This window comes from Eriocheir sinensis, chromosome 15 (genome assembly GCF_024679095.1).
Source record: "Eriocheir sinensis breed Jianghai 21 chromosome 15, ASM2467909v1, whole genome shotgun sequence".
Classification (NCBI taxonomy): Eukaryota; Metazoa; Arthropoda; class Malacostraca; order Decapoda; family Varunidae; genus Eriocheir; species Eriocheir sinensis.
The window spans coordinates 14,194,612-14,222,044 of NC_066523.1; the positions used below are offsets into that span (position 1 = coordinate 14,194,612).

The 27,433-nt window shown below is 40.9% G+C and overlaps 2 protein-coding genes across 10 annotated transcripts in view; both read right to left on the reverse strand.

The window, feature by feature from the left end:
* The window catches only part of LOC126998932 (nonsense-mediated mRNA decay factor SMG7-like), a 36,489-nt gene extending 22,796 nt beyond the window's left edge, over positions 1-13,693 (reverse strand). For all 3 annotated transcript variants that reach the window (XM_050861192.1, XM_050861193.1, XM_050861191.1), the window contains exons 1-6: positions 13,547-13,693; positions 6,313-6,400; positions 6,039-6,167; positions 5,702-5,820; positions 1,979-2,143; positions 1,129-1,311 (exon numbers count right to left, since the gene is read on the reverse strand). In XM_050861192.1, the coding sequence (XP_050717149.1) occupies positions 1,129-1,311; positions 1,979-2,143; positions 5,702-5,820; positions 6,039-6,167; positions 6,313-6,400; positions 13,547-13,572 (710 nt within the window). In that variant the 5' untranslated portion in view covers positions 13,573-13,693. The remainder of the gene's footprint in view (positions 1-1,128; positions 1,312-1,978; positions 2,144-5,701; positions 5,821-6,038; positions 6,168-6,312; positions 6,401-13,546) is intronic.
* A 3,368-nt stretch (positions 13,694-17,061) lies between these two features.
* LOC126998933 (uncharacterized) lies at positions 17,062-25,640 on the reverse strand. Of its 7 annotated transcripts, none has more exons than XM_050861197.1 (3): positions 25,484-25,640; positions 23,652-23,787; positions 17,062-18,311 (listed from the first exon to the last, which is right to left on the reverse strand). In XM_050861197.1, the coding sequence occupies exon 3, from the start codon at positions 18,204-18,206 to the stop codon at positions 17,133-17,135; it is 1,074 nt and encodes a 357-aa protein (XP_050717154.1). In that variant the 5' UTR covers positions 18,207-18,311; positions 23,652-23,787; positions 25,484-25,640; the 3' UTR covers positions 17,062-17,132. The 7 variants fall into 7 exon arrangements, with proteins under 7 accessions (XP_050717154.1, XP_050717153.1, XP_050717152.1 ...); XM_050861196.1 differs by having other exon boundaries at positions 25,353-25,485; XM_050861195.1 differs by lacking the exon at positions 25,484-25,640 and adding an exon at positions 25,275-25,413.
* Between the last annotated feature and the right edge of the window lie 1,793 nt (positions 25,641-27,433).

Below are 27,433 nucleotides of genomic sequence, written 5' to 3' on the forward strand. Positions count from 1 at the left end.
TCTGATCGCCAGTACGGGTTTCACAAGGGGCGTTCTACTGGTGATCTTCTTGCCTTCCTAACTAACTACTGGTCATCCTTTCTTAGCCATTTTGGTGAAACTTTTGCTGATGCCTTAGACATCTTGAAAACTTTTGACAGAATCTGGCACAAAACTTAGCTTTCTAAACTTCCCTCCTACAGATTCCATCCCTCTTTCTGTACTTTCATCTCCAGCTCTGTCCTATCTCTCACTTTCTTTCTGTTGTTCATTGATGATCTCCTTTCCAAAACAAACTCTCCTATCCATTCTTAAGCCAATGACTACTGGTCTTCCTCTCTTAGCCATTTTGGTGAAACTTTTGCTGTTGCCTTAGACATCTTGAAAACTCTTGACAGAATCTGGCACAAAACTCAACATCTTTTGATAGAAGGCCCTCCCAACAGGAACTACATGATTCCAAGCTGGAGGTCAAAGAACGCTTAACCTCAAACCTTTCTATCATTTCCAACTGGCGCAAAAGGTTGGTGTCCTTCAATGCCTCAAAAACTCAGTTTCACCACCTGTCAACTCGACACAATCTGCCAAACACCTATCCTCTATTCTTTGACAACACTCAACTGTCACTTTTTCCTACAATGAACATCCTTGGTCTGTCCTTAACTCTAAATCTCAACTGGAACCTCATATCTCCTCTCTTACTAAATCAGCTTCCGTGAGGTTGGGCATTCTGTATTGTCTGCCAGTTCTTTTCCCCCTCCCAGATGCTATCCATATACAGGGAAATGAAGATTGCTTTTCCATAGCAGTATCACACTATTGTCCAATGCCATTCTGCAGAGGGTATAACTTAGACAATAAACATCAGCACAGCCACCCCTTAAAGGAGCTCTGAGGATCAGTAGTCACATTGGATAAATAGATGTAACTGTGTTGTTGGTATCCATTTGAGTCAGTCTCCTTTGTCTTTATCGAAGATGACGAACAGCCAAAGAAACATGACAAAAAACTATCTCAAAACAGGGAGAGATAATAAAATCTTGTAATACTCAATTTCTTTGGTAGCCTAAATACAGATGAAATAAACCGTATCAACCAGAAAGGAAAAAAAAACAAATTGGGATATCAACAACTTTCCATGATACTTACCAGGAAGCCAACACTTTTGTAAGTGTTTGTGTTAAATTTGCAGGAGCACCTGGGAAAGGACAAGGCACACACATGGCTCGAACATAAAGTGCCACAGCTGCTAAACGGTTCCCCCGTCCAGCCTCAAGGAGCGCAAGCTGATTATAAGGGTGACCACTTGTAGGTGCAACCGTTACCGCATGTCTGAAAAATTCAAATCTCCATTTTTATCATCGCCATCATTATCATTATCATGAGTGCCTTATAGTTGTATGGATGATACTGTTAATAACTTATACCATGTTTTGGCGGTGGATGGGGGGGTTAGTGAACATATGTGGTGAACACAGGATCCTGCTTCTGAGTCCCATTAAACTATCTATTGATTGATTTATTCATTTGATGCCCTGTTCTCCCATGGGGGTGACCACTGACCATGGAACTCCCTTTCAGTTCATTCTGTCCTTCACCTGCCAAATCTTTTTCTCCTATAACTGTCCACTCTATTGATCCATATCTCCAGTGGTCTCCCTCTGACATCCTCTTCCTCATGCACTCTCTTTCCATAATCCTCCTTCATTCTCATCACTGTCCTCAACATCTCTTGTGCCATGTTTTACCATGATCACCAATATGCTATCAATCAAAGCATCCTTAGAATGACTTACAACATGAGAGGTATCATGAATAGTGAAAAGTGCATAACAAACCATTGAATAGGTATTCTGAAACTTAATAAATAAGTCAGCTGAAACTTCAGCAGGCCAAATTTACAAGTTTGATATTTCCTAGGTTTTATGAATAACTTTCAATAAAACCTCAAATGTATTAGATTGAAAAAATCTTTGCAACACAAAAAAAAGTATATCACCTGTAATATGTCTCTGCTTGCTTGGCTTGATGGCGATACCTCGCCAAGTCTCCCAGGTGAACCAGACAATACTGGCACAGATACAAGGCATTCTTCTGACTGCTTGCTTTGGACTTGCCTTGAGTAGATATATTCAGGTCAACTACACCATATATGCTGTCTTTCCTGCAAAACAATATCAGTGTAAAAGTGCATGATAATAGTCATCAAACTGCAATAATAACTGGTGTTCTCCATTATTTGTCGTGATTGTGGGAAGGTGAGGAAGGGTGAGGTGGTGTAAATCAGTGAAGTACAGATGAAGTGACATCATCACTCTCTATATCACTCTTACTACTGCTGTCATTGCTCACAATGTATTATCACTGCTATCACTTTAATCAGAATAATCTTCAGTTTCTGTCCCGTGCTTTTCTCCTGGCTCAGCACTGTGTTTTCCTGTATTTTCTCAAGTGATTGCTGTGGCTTCTGTGGAGCCCCAGCGAGAACTAATGACATTATCTCACATCCAAGAGTCATGCTGCCATGCTACAGGGGAAGTTCAGGAACCCAAAAATTTTGAGTCAGACATTCAAATTAGAGGCACACAAGAATCTGATTAAATCAACAATGGCCAGCTGAGCAGCAGCTTTGATTAAATCAACAATGACTGTCATTTAAGGGCTAATAAAATCCTTCTCACAATACATATTATTGCACTGACCTAAATTCTACAATACATTAGTCCTAAAATGTTATACTAATTGCCTACCTGTGGTTTACTGAGCTATACATGACAAAACATTACAAGCTTTACACTTGCATCTGGTCTGATAGAATTATCAAATTTATTGCAAGTCTCCTCCTACATAATTACTTTGAGCTAACTTTTCCCTAATATCCAAAGAGACTAATGCTTTATCTGGAAAATGCTGAAAGAAACTCTTCTCAATATTTTTCAGTGTCTACCCTAAGGCAAAACCACTCCTAGATCTAGGGCGCTCTCCAATGCACTCTATTCCAGCTTAAAGAGTTTCACATTTGAAGGTATCCCAGTTCACTGCATACTCATGAGCACATGCCAGGTCTCTCAGTCTCTTGAGATGGAACACAGTATTGTTTTATCTCAGGACTTTTCCTGACCTAACATGAAGCTTGAGTGTTGTTACAACAAGCCTAGGACCAGCTGCAAAGAACTCAGCATCCCAGAAAACCTTGCAGTTCTGAAGGATGCTCCATCAAGTACAAGGATGTGTTTGATCTCAGCTACCCCTCCAGCATTGCTGTACAAGTCCAGTAGTGCAGCTCTAGTCTCTGGTAACAAAAATCTTCAATTCTCAACCCCCTGGATCTTGCAAAATTCAGGAGGAGAAAGCTGTTGGTGTTCCTGGTACCAGAACCTGAGGGACCAACACATAACTCATAGCCAACTCTGTCAGTGTCACTAGTAGAATTAAAGATGCCTAGGACAATGAGTTTTCGCCACCCCAATTTCATCATCCAATCACTTTGCATACAAGTGATAACAATATCAGAATATTTAAGTAAAAGCTGAACCTTCTTATCCAGCTGTGGATAAGAGATAAGGAGACTCCAGATCAGAACCAAGAACATTCATCATGCTGCCAATGTCAACGTTTGACACTATTACTACTCATTATTTCTATCTTCTCTTGTGATACAACAGTGTATTGACACCTAGCTCTGAGTGTCTGAGTATTGGTCATGGTCTAGAATTACAAAAGAATTTCCAATACGAAGAAATTAACTACTACCCTTTCACCCATAGCGTCCCCACCATTATCAGCATAACAGTTATATTGCCCGATTTACCATAGCAACAACTGCTGCTAGGTGAACTGCTAGGTTCCCATACATGTGGACAAGTTAGGGAATACTGCCCAGTCCTTCGGGCAGCACTGGCAACCATGTTTTAAGCAAATACTGCTACGTCATTGACTTACAAACCACTTTTTTTTTTTTTTTTTTTATCACAGGGTGACTGACTTGACTGTTTCACATGCATTTTCACTCACTACTGAAATACAGTCACTTGTCTGAGTGTTTCATTAAATACCACACCCTACAAAACTAATACTGTAGTGCAAGAGACAGTGTGAATGATAAAAAGCATTATTTTGGACAATGACAAGAATGTGAAACAGATGCTCATAAATAATAAGTAAACGTGCACAAGTAGTGAAACTGGAAATAAAAATACGCAGAAGAAAAAATATAAAACATTATATAAGTGTAAATGATACACAAAATTTAGTCATGTACACAACGATATTATTCATTCATTTTGTGTAGGTAAGTCCACACTCAGAGACTCAAACACAGGCAATAACAAGCAATATATATGTATAACTGACAGATCAGAAAAATAATTATCATTCACTACAAGTCAATATAAAAAAGAGCTACAAATAAAATTATAAAACAAAAAAACATGAATCCTGTAACCAATATAACCTACATTACCAATATTACCAATATAAAACATTATGAAAAGTAGCCAGGCAACAGAACACACCCCAAAATTGCTTCCCATCCAAATCCCATCCCAACAGGAAGTACACGACTCCAGACTGGAGGCTGCAGAATGCTTAACCTCAGACCTTGCTATCATTTCCGATTGGGGTAGAAGGAACCTTGTGTCCTTCAATGCCTCAAAAACTCAATTTCTCCACCTATCAACTCAACACAATCTTCCAAACACCTATCCCCTAATCTTCGACAACACTCAGCTGTCACCTTCTTCAACACTAAATATCCTCGGTCTATCCTTAACTCAAAATCTAAACTGGAAACTTCACATCTCCTCTCTCGCTAAATCAGCTTTCTCGAGGTTGGGCGTTCTGTATCGTCTCCGCCAGTTCTTCTCCCCCGCACAGCTGCTATCCATATACAGGGGCCTTGTCCGCCTTCATATGGAGTATGCATCTCATGTGTGGGGGGGCTCCACTCACACAGCTCTTTTGGACAGAGTGGAGTCTAAGGCTCTTCGTCTCATCAGCTCTCCTCCTCCTATGATAGTTTTCTACCTCTTAAATTTCGTTGCGATGTTGCCTCTCTTTCTATCTTCTATCGCTATTTTCACGCTGACTGCTCTTCTGAACTTGCTAACTGCATGCCTTCCCCCCTCCCGCAGCCCCGCTGCACACGACTTTCTAATCATGCTCATCCCTATACTGTCCAAACCCCTTATGCAAGAGTTAATCAGCATCTTCACTCTTTCATCCCTCACACTGGTAAACTCTGAAACATTCTTCCTTCATCTGTATTTCCTTCTGCCTACAACTTGAACTCTTTCAAAAGGAGGGTAGCAGGACACCTCTCCTCCCGAAATTGACCTCTCTTTCGGCCACCTCTTTTGATTCTTTTTTGTAGGAGCAGTGAGTAGCGGGCTTTTTTATTACTGTTTCCTTTTTTTGTGCCCTTGAGTTGTCTCCTTTGTTATAAAAAAAATAAAAAAAAAAAGTCATGTGAAAAACTCTAGGGTTAAAATCCTATTTTTAACATAATCTGCCACAACTGTTGAAGCATCAAACCTACAAAATGCATGGAACAGTAAGTATTACCATTATGTCCTACCATCCCTATATGTTGTTATAACACTTTCTGAAAAAATTTGCTAACACCAGGAGGGGGTCAAGCTAACGGTTTCCTGTGCAGGTTAAAAGAGTCTACAGACACAACATTTTGAACATGTACAAACATAAAACTTAGAAAAGTGCTTACCTCCGAAATGGTAAGTCAAGGCCATACTCTGAGCATATTTGATTGAGGAGTTGCAGGTAGAATCCACTGGCTGAATTGAGAAACCAACCTAATAAATCTCGTGCTTCATTTGAGCCTCCCTATAAGAGAGAAAATAAGAAGTTTGAAAACAACTGTGGTTTCATACCTTGTTTACATTTCACAGTCATCAGGGCAGAAAAAATATATAAAGGAAATAGAAACAAGAATGATAAATAAATTTACTGAGTCTGACGAGGGCTTCACTGCATTTTTCACTAACAGCTAAGGGTCATTAATTATTATATCAATAAATACATGGCTAAATTAAATATCTTACCTGTTTATCTTTTGCCTGAGCTTGAAGTTGCGCTATTGTGTTCCTAAAACCTAAGTTCCACAAGTCACGCTCCACCCCTTGGTCCAGGGCAGCCTCAATCCAGTGGACCAAAAGCTGCCCACACACCACCTGAAATGATATAGCAAACAATGATGGTATTATCTGGAAAATAACTACATTTCATTAACTAAATCAATCTAAGAATAACTGATCATGATGAGCTAGAGCTAATCCTAGAGTCAAATCACACACAAAATGACTTCAAATAACAAACCTGCAGCTGATGCTGAACAGCCCAGGCTTCATTGTTGCCAACTAAAGGACTGCAACTGCTCAAACGACTCTTTAGACCCTCAGCCTCCCTGCATTAAGGAAAGAGAAAACTATATTAGACACGTGTTTATGAATGTGTACACACACACACACACACACACACACACACACACTGAAGTGAAAATTGTGAGTGCTGAAAGAAGGAGGCAGTATGTAGTAGGGTATGTGCCACCAAGAACGAGTCCATGGAAGGTCCGAGAATATGAACAAATGATACAAGACACGGTGAGTTGCCTGGATGGAATGTTGAGAGAGTGTGAGAGAATAATTATAATGAGTGATTTCAACTGCAAGGAGGTAGAATGGGAGGATTGGCAGACGCAGGGAGCAGAAGAGTTGTGGGGAGGAAGACTCCAGCAACTGGCAATGGAACATGCGCTGACTCAGTGGATAAAGGAACATACAGGTAACTCTTGATTTACGCGTGTTTGGTTTACGCGTTTTTTAAATAACGCGGGGTCCAAAATCCACATAAATATTTAATTTACACGTTTTTTTCATACGCAATATTTTATGGAGTGGCCGCCAGATGTCTCACGCAACTGGACTCACACGGCGCCGCAGCCACACAGCTGAGCTCAGTTCTTACCGCGCGCCACTTGAACAACAATACAGTACCCACGCTACTCAACAATAGGGGTGGGCAGGTACCGGTACCAGTACTGATACTAATGGTACCAGTACCAATACTAGCCAGTCACTCATGGTGTCCCTCATTTCTTTCTCATACGAGTGAGGCTGAGACTGAGTGGATATCTCGGTGATATGGATATTCTCTCTCTCTCTCTCTCTCTCTCTCTCTCTCTCTCTCTCTCTCTCTCTCTCTCTCTCTCTCTCTCTCTCTCTCTCTCTCTCTCCACTAAATGAAGTGAATATTTATTTTTCGATAGAAGCCTACCTCTTGTTTGATTTACATTGTTTTTGATTTACGCGACCTCTCCAAGGACACAATACTCGCGTAAATCGAGTTACCTGTACCAAGAAGGTGAGGCATCAAGACTAGACCTGGTATTTAGCAAGGAGCCGGAAATAATAGAAAATCTTAAAGTAGATCGTCCAATAGCAAAGAATGACCATACAGTTGTGGAATTTGAAGTAACAGAAAAGAGAACGAGTGCAATGAGTCCTACATACCGAGTTGTCGTCATCATCTGAGTCAGACAATTTATGAATGGGCAGGGCAACTGGACAAGGGACTTGTGGCTTGATGGGGGTTGAAACAGGGGTGAAAGTAAGCCAGTACACAGTGGTACGCCGTACCGGTAAGAGATATACAGCCGTCTACAGCCGGTACACAGGGGTACGCTTTTGAAGACACAACTTTCACCCCTTGCTATCTACCAGGCGATAGGATTTGTTTGTAAACATGAAATGCTCATATTGCAAAGTAGCTCATTATATTTGGCAGATTTCTAACGGATTTGGATACCCAATCTCACACATTTTCGTCCGTCAGAATTGACAGCACTGCCTGAGTGGCTCGCTTTCTCAGTTTCTCATGGGTTCTGGACGAGACGAGTGGCGGCCAGTGTTGCGTGCACCGAGGTACGCCGTACCGTGAAGAGATATACAGCCGTCTACAGCCGGTACGCAGGGGTTGTTGTAGTGTATATATATGCAACAGGGTACGTTTTTGAAGACAGTACCAGCAAGAGTCTAATCTTACTTTCACCCCTGGGTTGAAGTGAATCCTGGAGGCAGAGTACCATCGTCAGAAAGGTCAGAATCTGACGATGAAAGCTGTGGGTCATCCGCATCCCATTCACTGTCACTGGACATGGCAAACTCACTAGATATATCCAAGAAAGTGTCCTTTAACCATCAAAACTAGCAGTGTGAATGAGACAGCTGCATGTATTTAGGCCTAAGGTTGTCAATTAGTATATTTCAGATGAAGAACAATAGCGAAGGTCAAGAGGAAACAAGGGATAGAAAAGACAATGGAGGCATGTTAAATCATCTGCATACAGCAGCTCCTCCCACGAATCCCTTGTTCTACACTCCTCTGAGACTTCCTCCATTACTACAATAAACAAAAGAGGACTGAGGGCTGAGCCCTAATGACACCTCCCACCTATCTCATAAGTATCTGAGGTTCCTCCAGCTACTTTCACCTTTGATTTTGAACCTCCGTACAGTGCCATTATTATCCTGACAAGCCTCTCTGGTACCTTCTGTCTTCATAGTACCCAGATAAATAATCTTCATGGAATCCTGTCAAATACCTTTTCCAGATTTAAAACACATGATACAGCCTCTTCTTCTTCACCTTATATTTCTCCTGCAGATGTCTCATGCAGATGTCCATGATGAAGATTGCATCAGTAGTTGATTTTCCAGCCATTAAGCCATATTGGAGGTCATCAATCTTGATGCTCCTCTCAATTAAGCTGTTCACACAAATCCTTCTCCCAAATCTTCCTCCCATGTTCTAAGAACATCAAACCTCTGTACCCACTATACAACAGTGTATCTACTTTACCTTTTAACAGGTAAAACTATCTTTCCATTCTTCTGGAATTTTCTTCTCCCTCATCATCTTTACAAAAACTCCAGTTAGTTTCCTGATACCTGTCTGCTAGCTTCAACATGGCACTACTTAAACCAAGTGGACCTGGTGCACTTCTATCTTCCATCCTCAACAACACTCTTTCTACCTTTTTCTCCTATACATTTTGAATTGGACTTTCCACCATTTCAACCTCCTCCAGTTCATGACTATTTTCTACATCCAGCAGTATTTCAAAATATTCTTTCACTCACTTGCTCTCCACCATCTTGCTTACCCCATTTTCATTATTTACATACTTTGCTCCTTGTACATCCTCTTTGTCTTTTCTCATCTACTTAGCTACTCTGAACATACACTTAGCTACTCTGAGGCCTGCTCATCAGCCCCAGCCCATTAGTGCCCACACAACAGCTCCCTTCCAATATTCCCTCAGCAGCTCTTAAAGACAACCCTCCACCGGAAACAGCAATCATAGGTGAACGAAACATTTAAAGAAGGGAAGATGATGGAGAAGAGGTGACACTGGCCACACTTTTAACAATGAAGCCTGTTTTGTTTACATTCACTGCCCCACCCAACTCAGCTGACTCGGCAGGATGTTCAGAGCCATCTTGGCAAGACTTGTTAGCTCTATTGTATAATACTGCACAATGTTGCATGACCAGTGGGTCAACTGAGCTCACGGAGCAAGTACCCACCCTTCCCATGCAACTCCCCACACAGCATATCTTTGAGCCTCTTGACACAGAGTGCCCACTCCATCCTCCCAAGCAAAGGGAATATTTTCGTTAGTTCCAAGGTTTTGATCGTTAGTTTTGAAACTCGGACTGTTTCTGTCCTATTGATAGACTTGAATTGAAATTGCTAGTTAGAAAAACACTAGACTGTAATTTTCTAATGAATGCAGAGGTGAAAGGTTATTATCTTAGTGGAAACGTTACTATTTTAACAGTGATAGGTTATCAATTTAGGTAGGTTAACCCCCTTTGACCGCAAAAGTTTTTCTCGGGAGATCCCCCTGAACGCAAAAGTCAGCAGAAAAAGAACTTTGAAACTGAGAAAACGTTATAAAAGGTGTTTTATAGAAAATTTTCTGGTGCACCCTGCTGTGGAATCCGTTTCTTCTAGGTTGTCACATTTGGCTGGAATTCCAAGATTCCCAAAAAATTACAACTTCTTACTGGTGCGACATACAGAAAAAATTATTGAAGAAAAGTTGCTCATTTAATCCTGTAAAATATACTTTATAATCTTTGACCTGGAAATTTACTGCCTACAGAGCCAAAGTTGCAGTGAGACTCTAAAAATATTTCTTGTAAATTTTTGTAGTTTTTTCATTCTGGAATGAATCTCATTGAATAAAAGTTGTAGAAAATCATCTGTATAACTCAAGAGTGAAATCAGATTATGATTAGCATTGACCGTTTGGCTGAAATTCCACGATTCCCAAAAATTCCAACTTTTTACTGGTGCACATACAGGAAAATTTATTGAAGAAAAGTTGCTCATTTTATCACGATGGAGCGTGAAAAATATAGTTTATAATCTTTTACCAGAAATTTATTGCCTACAGAGAGCCAAAGTTGCAGTGAAACTCAAAAACTAATTTTTTATAAATTTTTGTAGTTTTTTCATTATGGAATGAATTTCCTTGAATAAAAGTTGTTGAAAATCATCCGTATAACTCAACTGTGAAATCAGATTAAGATTTGGACAGATCGTTTAGCTGGAATTCCATGATTCCCCAAAAAATCCAACTTCCACTTCCCACTCCTCTGAACACTCCTGTGAACAAAATATTGGTTCATCTAGAACATCACGTATATCAGTGGAGGTGTCAAGACTACGCTCAGCACGCACACAACAAGCAGAAACTAAAGGAAGACCGCCAAAACAGGACAGCTGAGGGAAAATAATCACTCTGCAGACGCCATGATGCGTAGGCAGGAACTGTAGACTATTTTTAGCACGGAGTGGTGGTAAGGGACAAAAGAGGTGCCATTTAGTCACTTAGCATCGACAGAGACCTAGTTACGCGCGGCCTTCAAATTCCGGATAGCTTCTCGCTCTCCAGCGCTGGCATCATGCTCATTGCCCACGTCTGATAGAACTATATGATGCCAGCGGCATCATCGTCATTATGGGGTTAAGTATGGTCAAATTAGTACTGTTTTGGCAGCAAAAAGTTAATATTTTAGGCTGGGTACATACAGTTACCTTCAGTTAGATTAGTTTATATATAGGTATGGTTCCATATCAAATTAAGCTGCGACAGGTTACCGTATTTTTCGGCTTACAAGACGCACTTTTTTTCCTAAAAAATACCATGAAAAATACCTGTGCGTCTTCCAAGACGAATGTTGTATTGTGGCAGCAACGTCCAGGCTCAAGTGAGCTTGGACAGTCACCGTATTGGCTCGACCGATAGGGACGTGGTTTTGTATGTTGTCATTACATTATGAGGTTAACTTAAGTAACTATTTAATTCAGCCTTTTATATGATATAACCTCAGTACTTACTTGTTACAAGTATTTCCAATACCATAAACCTTCCTGAAGCCAAGCCACAAGCCCAAACATGACCCAAATTTCTACTCATGCTCATCCCTATACTGTCCAAACCCCTTATGCAAGAGTTAACCAGCATCTTCACTCTTTCATCCCTCACGCTGGTAAACTCTGGAACAATCTTCCTTCATCTGTATTTCCTCCTGTCTACGACTTGAACTCTTTCAAGAGAAGGGTATCAGGACACCTCTCCTCCCGAAATTGACCTCTCTTTCGGTCACCTCTTTTGATTCTTTTTTAGGAGCAGCAAATAGCGGGCTTTTTTTTATTGTTTCCTTTTTTGTGTGCCCTTGAGCTGCCTCCTTTGTTGTAAAAAATAAATAAAAAAAATAAAAAATAAATAAAAACATGACCCAAACGTCTGTTGTTTATTGTGCGGCTGGTAGTGGCGGGAGCCATTCCGCTCTTGGTCTTGATGGTACAGGTGGCTTATTTCCATAGACCAACAAGCCTTTGGATCGGCTTTTTTTAATTCACTTTTATGGAAATAAAACCACCCTTGGGCAATGAAAGATGTATAGTATATTTATTAACCACCAACTAGTATGTCATCGCCATACGGACAAAATCGGATGAGTGATGAATGTAAACAAACCAATAGCCTACATGCCGCCATGTTTATGTCGGGGACCCACTGTTTCAGTGTGTGTGTATTTACCAACGGTAGTTGAAATTGCCTAGTTGTACATTTGTGGTGAGTGCTCCAGCAAACTTGTGGTGAGTGCTGAGACAATAGATAGTTTTAAGAAAAGATTACATAAATTCATGGATATGGTGAAGCTGTTCTTGTGTGAGAATGACAATTTTTTTTTTCTCAAAATTTCTCTCCAATATTATGGTGCGTCTTCCAAGGTGCTGCGTCTTGTAAGCCGTAAAATACTGAACTAATCTAGTGAGAAAAAGTCACTCTGTCTCATTGGTGATGGTGAAATGCCTGAATTTCCTCTTTACTAAACTCCCTCACAAAAACAGCGTGTAATGAAACACACAAGAAATTAATCCACACAAGGAAAGGTTTTGCCAGCGCTGGGGATCGAACCCGCGACCAGCGAGACAGGAAAGGCACTCCTTAACCAGTCAGCCAAGGAGGTACCCCCCCTCGCTGAATGAGTTATGGGAGGCTCGCCCATCAGGCAGCTCTCGGAACCACAATAGATTGCTTCAAGCAGCCCGCCTTTACCTGCCTAAAGCAGGATGGCAGGAGGTTGCTTGTGCTAAGGCCACCGACATTGCCCCCGCCACCCTCCCATCCTCCTCCCACTCTTTCACAATGGTAAAAGTGCTCACATACTTCCACCAGTGATTAATGTAAGTACAGCAAGAGCAAGAGCAAGAGCTATTGTTGAAGAAGGGGTAGCCACCTCTTGCAAAGTTAATACTTACAGTATGAATTCTGTTTTTGGTCCCTGAATAGTGCAGTAATGAATGACTTCCGGAAAATAGAAGGGGGGACGAGGGGGGGCAGCCCCCATTAGGTAGGTTAGATACATTAGGTTGTTAATTTATATTTGTTAGGTATGCAGTGTTGGCCGGCGGAAATACGAAGCGCAGGACGGGACGTGGCAGCAATTGGGGTGGGTCCACTAAGCTGGCCGCTAATAAAAGGTGGGAGCGGAGTAGCAGCGGGTGCACCTCAGACATTGAAAAGTCAATCATTTAGTGATTTCTGCAAAATAAAACTATCTCCATAATATAAAGCATCATATTTTGCTAAAAAATAAAGTCAGTGTCTTGAAATTAGTGGGCTACCCTTTCCTCAACAGTCCCCTTCTCAGTAAGTTAAGAGAGCCCATCTCAGCTAAGAAGGATCATTTGTCTTGCAGTATATTTGAGTGCCTACTGTTTTACAAAGTGAATGGGAGAACAAGCTGGCCTGTTCAATAGACGAGAGATTTACTGCAGGACGAGCCAGGCCCCATGAACAGCCACAGCCTAATACTCAAAGCAGTGTCACCAGTCACCACCTTCCTCTGGCTGTTCAGAGGATGGCTGGCTGCCTGACAGGGGCTCAGTTCACTTCCCTGCCACGTTTCCTCTTCGAGTTATCTTCAGCGCCATGGGAAAAAACACTACACCGTGCCTCTGTAACACGTACCTTAGGAGCTGACTAGCAGTTTTCATCTCATGTAAGAGGCGAGGCACGGGCGAGGCGTTGCTCAGTGCATGGTGCGGGGCTCGTCTGCCGTGTTTACATGTTACTTGCACAGGCCTAGCGAGAAATATCTCCTCGCAGAAATAGGTCGCTCTGCTGTCCAGTACGCATGCGCACTGAGGATCCACATCAAGAAAATTATTAACCTGCCTCGAATGGAGTGATAGTTAGGCATAGGAGTAGAGATTTTAAGATAGGGTAAATCTCCCCCTTCCCTCTCCCTCCTATTTCATTATCTCTACATCCATCATATGCCATTTTCTACTGCTTTTTTTTTTTTTTTTTTTTCCCTGATTTCCTGCTCTCCTCCTAATTTTGTCCACTTGTGATCTTTGTGATGGTTGATATTGCCCGCAAGAAAACAGCACACCAAATCAACAGATCAAACAAGCAGGAACTATAATAAGTGAGCTTCAACGTGGGGCAATTCCTTCTAAAATTTGCCCTATTCGTATGTTATAAAGCCTTCTCTTGATTAAAAGTGTTGCTCTGATATTTGTGCCATGAATTGGAGCCAAGTAAAAGATAGTGGTGTGTGGTCGAATAAAGTAAGAAAGTTCAACCCCTCTGCGAGTTATTTAGCGGCTGCGAGCTGATTCCTACAACACCGAGCCACCAGCTTGCACCAGTGCTTTTTTTTTTTTTTTATGAAGGCCACTGACTACTGCAGGTGTAAATTAAGCAATTATTATTCATCAATAATTCTCATTTCAAAGTTTCTGAGTTTTAGGTTATCAGGTTATTATGAAGTTTGTTCATTCGATGTTGCTTTTTTCAAAGTTTATATGGGTGAAATTTATTTTTTGCCTCTACATCCCGTGTATTTGATAAATCCTAAGTCACTTATGTATCATTTTTTTTATCTAGTGTTTCCTTTCAGGTTACTCAGGGATATTTATGATCATTATGGCTCAAATGTTTTTATTCAAAATTACTACATCCCCCTTCCATCCACATAGATCATCCATATAGAATGGCTTATTGTGGGGATTATTTTCCATGTTAATAAGATCAACCAAATTCAGGTTTGACCCAATTAGTGGGTGTTGTCTAACTCTGCTTAATAATATTGGTGTTTGTTATACATTTTTTAAATTTCTCTAAAGCCAGATCCACTGGGGGAGGTGGAGAGGGGTGATAGAGGAGGCAATGAACAAGTTAAAAATAGGAAAGGCATAGGATGGCATAACAGCAGGAATGATGAAGTATGGAGATGTTGGTGTAGAATAGATGTTATGGATATGTAAGTGTAACCTAGCATAGGAACAGGGTGAGGTGCCAGAGGCCTGGGCTGTTATTGTGCCACTGTACAAAGGGAAAGGAAGCAGAGGTGATTGTAATAGTTACAGGAGTATAATTCTAATCAGTGTGGCAATAAAAGTGTATGGAAGGGTTTTAAATAAAATGAGGATGGAGAAAATAACTGAAAGTGCAGGCTATGAACAAGGGTTTTTTAGGAAAGATAGGGGTTGTGTAGGTCAAACATTTGCACTGAAAATGCAAGTTGAAAAGTACCTAATGAGGGATAGGAAACTGATTGCAGCTTTCATGGACCTAAAGAAGGCATATGACAAGGTTGACAGGAAGGGTTTATGGGATGTTCGAAGGGTATATACCTATGTGGTGTGAGAGGGCATTTGCTTGAGGGGATCAGATCTTGATAAATTATGCACAGGGCACCTGTACAGCCTCTGTGCCTCTGTGCAAGTGAATGGTGAGTTGAGTGAGAATTTTGGTGTTGGTGTGGGTATAAGACAGGGGTGTGTGATGTCACCATTGCTTTTTAATGTGTACTTGAACAGTTGCATGAGAGAAATGAGAGCCAGAGTAGGGGAGCTAGTTCCAAGGCTGAAAGTGAGAGGTACGGAAGAGCCATTGGTGGCAGGTCTGTTTGCAGATGATACAGTACTGCTGGCAGAAAATGTGGGGACACTGCAGAGGACAGTGGATGAGATTGACAGGGTGTGTAAGGGGAGAAAGCTGAAAGTGAATGCTGAAAAGAGCAAGGTTATGGTATTTAGAAGCCAAGAGAGCAGACCACTGATTTTGCAAAGCCATAGATAGATAGATAGATAGATACAGAGTTGGAGCAGAGAGCACAGCAAAGTGTAAGATAAGGCTGAGGGAAGAGAGAATGGAGGTGAGTGAGTTTAAATATTTGGGGACAGTTTTATGTAAGGATGGAAATATAAAAGGTGAGGTTAGGGAAAGAGCAGTGAAGGGCACAGATAGTAGGTGTGGGTGGAGAGAGTATGAAAGGGAGAAGTGTGAGCATGGGGAAAAAGAGAGGCATAAGGAACAGTATTATCCTGCCAACTTTGTCATATGCATCAGAGACGTGGACATGGGGTGCAGCATACGTGGTGGAAATTAATTATTAACGAGGTGCATGTGGTGTTTCAGGATGGGATGGAGAAAGCAATGAAAGCATGTATGAGAGGTTTGGTATGGGTGTGACAGCAAATGGAGTGGATTGTGTAGTGGTCAAATGGGTGAAGCATGGTAAGCTGAGATGGATTGGACACGGGATGAGAATGAGGGGGAATGAATTTGTGAAGAGTGTATTAAGGAAGGACTGAAGGAGGGGGTGTCATGGGAAGACCATCTGTGAAGTGGATCAATAGGGTGAGCGAGTATTGGAGTGAGAGAGTTGGAAGTAGCAGGATTGAGTGTGCTGAGAGGGAGTGCCAGAAGAGGGAGAGATGTAGACACTTCTGCCATGGCCACAGAGGGAGTAACCGCTCCTTGTTACGGGAAAATTCCCAGCTTGAGTGGGGCTCAAACCTCTGTCTGCCAGGCCACAAAGCCTGGCAGCAAAGAGCTTTACGACTGAACTATCAGGGCGGTGTGTGTGTGTGTGTGTGTGTGTGTGTGTGTGTGTGTGTGTGTGTGTGTGTGTGTGCAATTGTAATCCATACTCACAATCTCATCATGTGCTGAACTGGTGATTGCCAGCCAGTACACTCCCAGATAGAGCTTTGGAGTTCATTCAGCTGATCTATGGGCATAGCTGGGACCTCACACACCAAACAGTCACTCAAAGGGGAACAGTAACTGCTCTTTGTTAACAGAAAAAAACTTTCAGCTTGAGCAAGACTCCAACCTCAGTTTGCCCATGTACTGTTCAGTGTTTACAGAAATGTAGGAGCTTTCTTCTTACAGTTGAAGTCTTTATGACAGGAGATTCTCAAGTGATATTTCCAAACATAAGTTGATAAAAATTCATTCTATACACCAAAATAAAAACATATTATACCATAGTATATCATATATATATATATATATATATATATATATATATATATATATATATATATATATATATATATATATATATATATATATATATATATATATATATATATATATATATATATATATATATATATATATATATATATATATATATATATATATATATATATATATATATATATATATATATATATATATATATATATATATATATATATAAATTTATGGCACATGACTTACCTATCACCTCTCTTCAACCTATATTAATTATCTCTTAATAGAAAGAACTCATAAGAAGGGTTGATGTATGATTTCCTCCATGCCTCAATGGCCTCCAGTATATCCAGTTAAAAAATAGTACCTGAGAGGGATCTAAATATACATCAACAGGCTGACATATAGTTTTACAGTGATTAGATGGAAACATCGTTATTAGACTCTTCCCTTCACCCTGAATGAGGACAACATTTGCAAACTCTGTTAAAGGTAGAGAATATGGACCAGACATTGGCCCATCAACAAACAAGTATCTATGAAGAGAGACTTCTGTTTCTAATGGAATCACATATACCCTTGGAAAGAGTTTACGAATTAGGTGTAAAGTCTCCAATCTATTTATTTTCCATTCAATGTGAACATCATTTACAACTGAAAGTAATCTCCTTACTTGAGACTCAATGCTAACTTCTTTACTCTTAGAGTAACATTTTAATGTCCCAAGGTCAATTTCTTCATTAATGTCTATTCCATCTAAGATACTATTTGCAGTTACATTTTTGTGCATGGCATCTGAAATAACTAATAGCTTTCCACTGTTATAATATGTTTCTGAAAAAAAACTTAAACCTACTGCATACACTGGTGTAACCTCTTTTTCACAAGGCCTACAGTCTATATTTGACTGGTCAAAGAAACCATTTTTGATTAGACACTCTTCTGAATACCACTGACTAAGGTATGGATACCTCTTAAGTATGGGTAAGCTAATATATCTTAAAGAGGTCATGAATGGGTAAATCATATCCTGGATGTTACGCATGACAAACTTCTGAGATGGACTGTGTAGGTATATGGCTGCAAAGCAGAAAATGCCTAATGCTGAAGCAATGGCACACACTTTCACTACTGTTAAAATAATGACTGTCATCTGCCACAAACTAACAAATGCCTTTCTCTGGCAAGATATTTTTTGTCTTTTTGATCTAGAGCAGCACAACTGTTGATCTTTATCTTCTTCTTTGTCAATAACAGAAGTAAATACCTTGTGTATGTCGGCATTTGTAAGACCTAGCTCATTACCCACACTCCAAATTTCTCTAATAAAACTGTGCATCTTTTCATTATACATTTTGGATGGAATTACAGTTTTTTAATTAAACCCTCATAATTTGAAGTGATGCAGAGATGGGGGGTATTCTGTCAGCAAAGGTCTGGCTGAGGTGAGCCAACCAGTCTGTAAAGAAAACAAAATAAATGCTGAATGCAGATATAATCAACCTATTCTTATTTTAATCAGGAATCATTCTTTAAACTAAGTTATTCAACCTTTGACAGACTTACAATTTCTATATTTTTTTTGGCAATAATATTTTACTGACATATCAGGGAATGTTGGAAGAAGACATTCTGGGCATAGCTATTTTTTATCTGAAACTCTATTTTCAACAGTTTTTATACTGGTACATCCCCTTAAGTAGTTTATCTGTCATGAGGGGTATTTCCACTTCTTTAAGCTCATGACAAATTGATCTGTTCAGAAAAATAATTCTTCCCTACATTCTGCCAGAGTTAAGCCAAAAGATACCCCATGGCTTACGACCTTTTGGAGTCTTTATACCGTTTTACCATTTACCGTTCATGAGGTTTCAGGCCCCACTCCACTGCTAGTGCAGCGCTCTGCAAGGGTCATCAACAATTACGATGTTAGCCTCGATAATAAACCTCGATACACTTCTTCAAAACATCATAGTGAGTGAGTGAGTGAGTCTTGATTGCTTTCATGAATAGCCTACTGATGTCCTTTTAATAAATTGGCATCATCATAGTCACTTGGCCGTGTTTGGGTTTGTACTAAACACAATATCATTCCTTTTTATAGATTCACAAATATCCATTGGTTCAGTTTTCATATGTCTGATATTTTCTTTATAGTATCACAATTAAATATCCAACGATTATTTCCAACTCACTGAATATTTAACACACACTTTGTCTTTGAGTACAAACACTAATTAATAGCCATGATCGGTTATGTTACAAATTCTCTCAATTTCAGTCTGAAGAACTACACAACATTGGTCATTTGCTGAGTGGTAGATTTCAGGCTTCTTGTACCTCATTCAATTTACGCATTTCTTCTCAGCCATGGTGCACTCCTTTGATTTATGATCACCAGTGCATCTGATACATTTTGGGGCCTCTCCATTGTTCTTGGCAGTACAGTTGGCCTCAAGATGGCCATATCTTTGACAATGATAACATATGATTGCATAGTATTTGTCTCACTGTGTATATTCCCCATTCTAATTTTAACTTGTCATGATTCTTGTAAATCAGCTCTCTCACAGCTGAGTTGCACCTCAAAATGTAATGCATTGTACCACCAGCTGCAGGCTTACTAAAAATCAGCTCAATTTTATTCTCAACACCCTGAATTGTGTGTAAGAACTCATTGTGGTTCAAGATGGTCTCCTTTACTTTTTCCTTGGTCACCTCTTTATGCACACTGCATATCGTGATCTTTGGTTTCATCTTTCCAACACTCTTGGTACTGATTTGCACAACAGATTCCAATTTTTGAGCAGCCTCAACCCTTGTGTTCGCATTATCAAAGTTTCATTTCATCGACGCCTGCTCCTAGGAGCTACCACCAGGGGATGGCCACGGCAGAAGAGCTTCCAACTTTCTCTATCCAGACACTCCCTCCTTGCCTGCTCAAAGTTTCTCAAAGATCTTTCCCCCCTCTCCCTAACGTACTCTTGCACCCTATCCCTCCATTTCACTGGAGGTCGTCCTCTAGCATTCCCTCCCTCTATCTCACTCACATACACCCTTCTGGTCATCTTACTCTCCTCCATTCGCTTCATGTGGCCAAACCACTTTAAAGTCTGTTGCTTCACTTCTTCCACCACTCCACACTTCTTCCCTTCACCCCTGTGACACATTCCAAAATGCTCGTACACACTTTCATTACTCATTCCATCCTTTCTACTCACGCCACAAGCACTCCTCAAATAACTCATTTCCACTGCCTGCACTCTAGACCTCTGACTTTCATTCCAGGCCCACGTTTCACTTGCATATGTGAGGGTTGGTACTATTATTGTATTTCTCAAATCCCTCTTTACCTCCATGCTCACACTTCTGCCATTCATGATTCGTCCCAAAGACCCTACCACCCTTCTTCCTTGCAATGCCCTTTCTCTTACCTCTCCCTCCATACCACCATGCTTACACATAACTGATCCAAGGTACTTAAACTCATTGACCTCCTCCATTTCTTCACCATTCAAAATTATTTTGCATTCTTTTTCACATTCAATTCCCACTCTATATGGGCATACAAAATCTACAGCCTCACTTCTACTTCGCTCACAAACCATCACTTTACTTTTGTTGACATTTACTTTCAGCTTTCTGCTATTACAGACACTATCAAAAACACTGACCAAATTTTGTATGTCACTTTCATTTTCTGCAATGAGCACCATGTCATCAGCAAAACGGTATCGAATTCAGTACCCACTTCCTTCCCTCATCAAACAGTCTTACTCCAACTTCTCCAACTTCGCCCTTAATTTCTCTAATAACACCATCCATATAAATATTGAATAACCATGGTGACATGATGCACCCTTGTCTTAAGCCCACTTTTATCTCAAAATGTTCACTTGTTTCTCCAGTAATTTTGACACATGCAGATGCATCCTCATAGAAAGACTTTATTGCACTTAGCATTTTTCCTCCCACACCATAAATCTTTGAAACATCCCACAATGCAATCCAATCGACTCTGTCATAAGCTTTTTCCAAATCCATGAAGGCAGCATATAGTTTCTTTCCTTTTGCTATTATTTTTTCTACTACCATCATGACAATATTACCATAGCTGGGCATTATCGCGATAAGTTATTGAGATACTTTATCGCTGATAACAAATTCGGGTTATCGGCCATCCGCTACATATTAAAATATATATCGGTATCTTCATTACTTTTGTAACCAAACTAGCGATAATCGCTACTTTTTTCCGCCTCTCAGAAAACAAACGTTGTCTCCTCCCTACTGCGCATGCGTGGCCCAGGCACCCGGTGTTGTATGAAAAAACTTCGGGGTATGAAATATTTTCGATGAAGAGATTTCATACTTAGATCATCAACATTAAAACACTAGGTTATTTTTTTATGTTAGACTAAAAAATCAAAGAGAAAAATCATTTAACTTTGCCCCAAAAAAGATTATTCACTGCCTCAAATTTGATATTCTATATTTGTTTGTGAGCATGCCATGGTATTGAAGGCACCCGGTGTTGTATTATTTGGTGTCCCATCGTCAAAGCTGGCGCTTTTGTTTACAAACACTGGTCTCTCGTGAACTGCGCATGTTTAGACCAGTAAGCGTAGCCCTGTACAGTCTCACAAAGCTTTTTAACACATTAAGAGTTGCTGGAAGGCTGAATCAGACATACAGTACCACCATCCTCACTGTTTCTAGAACGACACTCTGTACATATAAATACAACAAGTACAGAGTGTCGTTCTAGGTAGAAACAGCGGGGATGGTGGTAGTGGTACTGTATGTCTGATTCAGCCTTCCAGCAACTCTTAATTACAGTTAAAAAGCTTTGTGAGACTGTACTGGTCTACGCTTGCTGGTCTGAGCATGCGCAGTTCACGAGAGACCAGTGTTTGTAAATAAAGGCGCCAGCTTTTGACGGTTGGGACGCCAAATAACACAACACCGGTTCAGGCGTTTCTAGTATTACCATCCATATGTATGTGTCAATGTACATATGGATGGTATGATATGTAAGTTTTCTAAAATACAGATAATGAAAAATTGAATTCATCTGTGTTTTTTATTTGAAATATCAATATAGTATCGTTTTCGCCTATCGGACTTATCGCTAGCAAGTATCGGAATTGTGGATTTATATCGGGTATCGGTTATTGCCTATATTTGTCTCTCCAGTTAACGAATATCGATTATCACCGATAAGGTTTTCCATTATCAGTTATCGGTTATCGGGAATAAGGTTTTCTGTTATCGTGCCCAGCTATGAATGTTACCTCCATTTGTGAATCTTGAATCAGTTATTTGAATGCCATTCAATGCCTGGGAGACTTCATCCTTCATATCTGTTGCCTTCTTTTCCTGAGTAAAAGCTTTCACAACTAGGAGATTCTTCTTCACTTTCCTGTCTCTCTTTGCCACTGCAGCCCAACTAAGATTTGCTTTGTCTGCATGAAGCATGTCAGCAACTGATCCCAGCTCCTCCTGCACCTTCTCAACCCTTGATTCAAGCTCATCTTTAACCACAGATATTTCTTTAGATAATTCTTGCTTGAATTCATCCAATTTCTCCACGATATTGGTAGCCAGAGATGCTTTATGGAGGCATGGGGTGCAAATCCAATTCATTTTAGGTAAATTATCCTGCTTAATTCCAGACAAATGAACACACTTCACATTACACCACTTAGGACACAAACAGCATCCAATCCACTTCTCGCCTATGAAATCCTCCCAAACGTAACACAAATCCCTCATGCCCTTGGCCTTGACAGCCATGTCGACAAAGCACTTTCCGCATGGAGCAAGACACAACACATCTGATCACGACCACGACGGTAATTCTTTACAAGAAATCCGCCTCCCCTTCCAACACTCCAGCCCCCCCCCTACCCCCCAACACAAGCCTGGGGACTTGTGGGGAACCGGGGTTTTAGTGGGGGAAGGCAAAATCACTGAAAAATGGGCTTCCATAATTTCCCTAGAAAAATCCCTAAATTAGGCAAAATTCCCTAGTCTCGAAAGTAAGGTAAGTCCTTAACACATATTCTTGTAGTCTATTCTAATATGACCTAGCATTCGGTCTGTTGACGAGTGTCAGGCGTGTCATTGGATGGTGGGCATAGTGACCCCCCCACCCCCATCCCAATCCGTCCCATGTCACGTAATTTCTGACGGGCCACACCACATGTCAAATATATTTAAACTACTCCAACCGAACTTTACGACCTGCTAACGGGGGAGCTTTGCCCCCCCCCTGGACCCCCACACGTATATGCGACTTATTTCTGCGAGGTGTTTCTCGCAACACCGGCTGCACCGCCGTCATGGCCGCCGCCAGATGAGACTGCTTTCATGAATATTATCTCCTATTTTCAACAATAAAAACATATGGTACTATACTGATGGTTAACCCATCCACTTCTTGTAAGTTGATGGTAGATCAGTGTTACCGAGTAGTTTGGGGTACAAAATAAAACTGATTTGTGACAGCTGTCATCCAGCACTGGCGTCCTGCTGTCATCTGACCCAGTCAAGTGACCTACCGATTGCTACGTACAGTGTCACCCTGGCCTCCATTTTACTTAAACTATGAGTAGAGTGCGTTGAACAATATCTGGTTGGTTTCTGACACGTGACAAGCTTCGTGCGACAGCTATTCACAAGGCACAGATGTCACACGCCCGTGTCACTATTCGACTCGGTTATGGGATAGTAATCGGTCCTCTTGTCAAACTACATGCATACCAATAAAGAGGTTAAATACTCAGTTAACACTTACCGAGAGGTGAAGTAGAATGACATTTTGAGGGAGTGAGAGTCTCGGTCCAAGCATCATGGCGCCAGGTGGAAGACTGACGTGGCAGTGGCAGAGCACGGTATACCCAGGCGTATGAATACTTTCTGAATGTATAGTCCTTGAAAATGATAAAATACAAATAGTTGCGCCATTATTTGCTTTAATATAAATACAAATAGTTGCGCCATTATTTGCTTTAATATAGAGAAAATAACGTAGGACCGTTTTATGTCCAAAATCATAACGATCCATGCGCGTTCTTGATATTACTGACTTAGGAACTAGTTTCTGTGGTGTAGTGTCACTAGTGTGAGGCAGCAATGAGTCTCAGTCTGGCCAGGAAGCCCTCGTGTCAAACAACAACACTGGACTTGGAAATTTTCAAGGCATCCCTACATGATTAAGCTGTTTATGCAGTAAATTGGTATGACCAGTAAGTAAAACCATGACAAATGTGAAGCAAATGAAGTATCCTATACACCCCGCATGCTATTTTTTTGGTATATTAGAAGCAATTGTTAGCTAGATTAACCCAGGTACTTTAAGGGGGGGGTCCAGGGGGGCGAAACCCCCTGTTAGCTGTTAGGTTATAAAGTTAGGGACTTTCCTTACTTTCGAGACAAGGGAATTCTCTTTATTTTAGAGATTTTTCTAGGGAAATTTTGGAAGCCAATCTTTTCAGTGATTTTGACTTCCCCCCCAAACCACAGTTCCCCACAGGTCCCCAGGCTTGTGTTGGGGGGTAGGGGGGGCTTGAGTGGCGGAGGGGGAGGCGGACTTCTTGTAAAGAATTAACGAGTATAAAATCCCTCCATGTGTCTGGAAAAGTTTGTCTCCATACTACATTTAAAAATAAAAATGCATGTCGCTCAGCTTAAATAATGGAAAAATGGTTGAAAACTAAGTGTAACTCCATGTTGACCCATTTCTGAGCTAACTAAATTATACTATGAAGGGACAAATGGTTACAAGGTAAACCTAACCTCATGCTAACTGATTTATGAGCCAACAAACTGTATTATGAAGGGATAAATGGTTACAAACTAAGTTTAACTACTCACTACTACTTAAGGTAATACAATCTCATTTCTGAGCTAGCCAACCCTAACTGCCTTATGTAACCTTAGGAAATTCAACCTACAGCTGCAGCATTACCATCATACCCCATTAATTCATTAAATTAGTAACATACTGAGCCATGCAGGGTGCATTCCACCTCCCCCTTTATTTAAGCAAATCCCTTTGCAGTGGGCACAAGCATAGTAGCCACTGTACTGCAAACATTGGCACTGGTAAAAGTATGAAAAGGAAATAAAATGTAACTATTACTTTGGGAGAAATGAGGAAAATGGTGGAAAACTGGGATTAGCTAATGGCATAGTAGGGCAGCACTTAATAACGCATCAGTACCGAATATTCACAGGGCATAGAGCCATAGTGTGTTGAAAAAACGGGAGCCTTATAGGGCAGCAGTGTTGATATCATACAAAGGTCGAGAAAGGAGTTAATCGCCGCCCAGGTGGACTCAATCATTGCTTGTTATAGTTGTTTGGTCCTTCTTAGCCCAGTGCCCCCATTTGAACGTGGCTTATTAAGTGGGTTTACCGGTGCCTCTAGGTCTCTCCTGCTGATGAAGTTAAGTGCGGGCCATTCTATTGGCGGCCGAGGGATTTGTTTGTTTACCTTCCGCTTCTTTTTCTTCGGGTTTTAAGGGTTGGGTTCCTCTGGCCTGTGATTTGTTGTTTTTCTTCTTGTGACCTTTATTTTGGTACTACTTTTCTACTTATGGCCCCTAGCAATTTTTTTTTACTTACCCATAGCTGTGAATAAGAGGAAGTAGTAGTAGAGTCCCTTGATAGAGAGTAGATACCGACAACCTAAAGATTTGGATGCCATTATTGGCGCCGCGCTTTTCAAATACTCGCACGGCGCACGCTCTCTCTTTCCACAGCCATACGGGTCGTCCACTGAAACTGAACACACTTGTGTCAGACCTGCACACCTTCCCCTAACAGCCAGCTGGGAACCAGCAGCCAGTGAGCTCTGTTTAATTAAATAAGAGACAGTTTGTGTCTACACCAACAAGTGTCGCCAACCTACCATTACTCCCTCATACTTCACCATAATTTGGTCACCAGCCGTTGGAATGTCCCCTAAGAAGGTGACAGGAGATTATTATTAGCCTTAGGATCAGACACTGTCTCAGGGCACTCAGCAACCTACGTAGTCGGTGATATACACTGATCTCTGTTATAACTGAATTGGTTTTCTCTGTACTAGGTTAGAATCCGCCCGCAGCCGCCATCTTAAGATTCCCTAGGGCCGAGGCATATATGTAAAAAAATCGGCATCAATCCTCGCTGAGTGGCAGTAGCACGTGGTAAAACACTTCATTACGAAGTTATTAATTTATTGAATTTTTCTATCCTCTAGCTACTAGCTTTTTATTGGTTTATGGAGAAAAAAAAACACTCGTTACCTGTCATTTTGAAATAAAACAGAAAAATGTAGGTTCTTTTCATATATTTCTTTTGGTTACCCATTAAAAGAATTATCCATATTCTACATCTAAAATTTAAACAGGGGGGACTGATCAAGGCTGTAACCGAGACCTATCTGCAGGTCTCGGTTATCGCGTTATCGCGATACTTTATCGCTGATAACAAAATCGGGTTATCGGCCATCCGCTACTTATTTAAATATATATCGGTATCTTCGTTACTTTTGTTACCAAACTAGCGATAATCGCTACTTTTTCCGCCTCTCAGAAAAAAAAAAAAACGTTGTCTCCTTACTGCGCATGCGTGGCCCGGTGTTGTATGAAAAAACTTCAGGGTATGAAATGTCTTCGGTGATGAGATTTCATACTTAGATCATGAAAATTAAAACACTACTAGTAGGTTATTTTTTTATGCTACTCAAAAATCAATATATATCATAGAGAAAAATCATTTAACTTTGCCCCAAAAATGATTATCCACTGCTTCAAATTTGATATTCCATATTCGTTTGTGACCATGCCATGATACTGAAGGCACCCGGTGTTGTGTTATTTGGTGTCCCATCGTCAAAAGCTGGCGCTTTTGTTTATAAACACTGGTCTCTCGTGAACTGCGCATGCTCAGACCATTAAGTGTAGACCTGTACAGTCTCACAATGCTTTTTTAACACATTAAGAGTTGCTGGAAAGCTGAATCAAACATACAGTACCACCATCCTCGCTGTTTCTAGAACGACGTGCACTCTGTACATATTGTTATGCCGGACGTGTTACTTGGGTTCCGTGTCGCCGTCAGGAGACTCCGTGGGAGGGAGATATGTAAACACTTTGCACAGCTTCTGTAGTTTAATATCCTTCCTTAGTAGTACACTTCACTTTGACTCTTCACTTACCACTAGCTTACTATGACTGGGACTGCCCTCCTCTCGCCCTCTTCTCCTATATATATCCAGAACAGTACAGTCTAGAATGTTACAGTATATTTTCGATCATACAAGAACATGTAGCAAAAGTATGTGCGAGTTGGCAACACTTCCCGCCTGGCGCCTGGTCGCGCCCCGCGGGGCGCGGACGAGGCTTTGCTCCCCGCCCCCTTGCTCGCTCTTCCCGGAGCCTTCTAGAGCCCCATGGACGCCGGGGGAAGCTTCCAGCACAACAATATAAATACAACTCGTACAGAGTGTCGTTCTAGAAACAGCGAGGATGGTGGTAGTGGTACTATATGTCTGATTCAGCCTTCCAGCAACTCTTAATTACGGTTTAA

Coding starts and splice junctions, on each gene's coding strand:
- LOC126998933 (XM_050861197.1), bottom strand. CDS start 18,206: ATGTATAATGAAAAGATGCACAGTTTTATTAGAGAAATTTGGAGTGTG.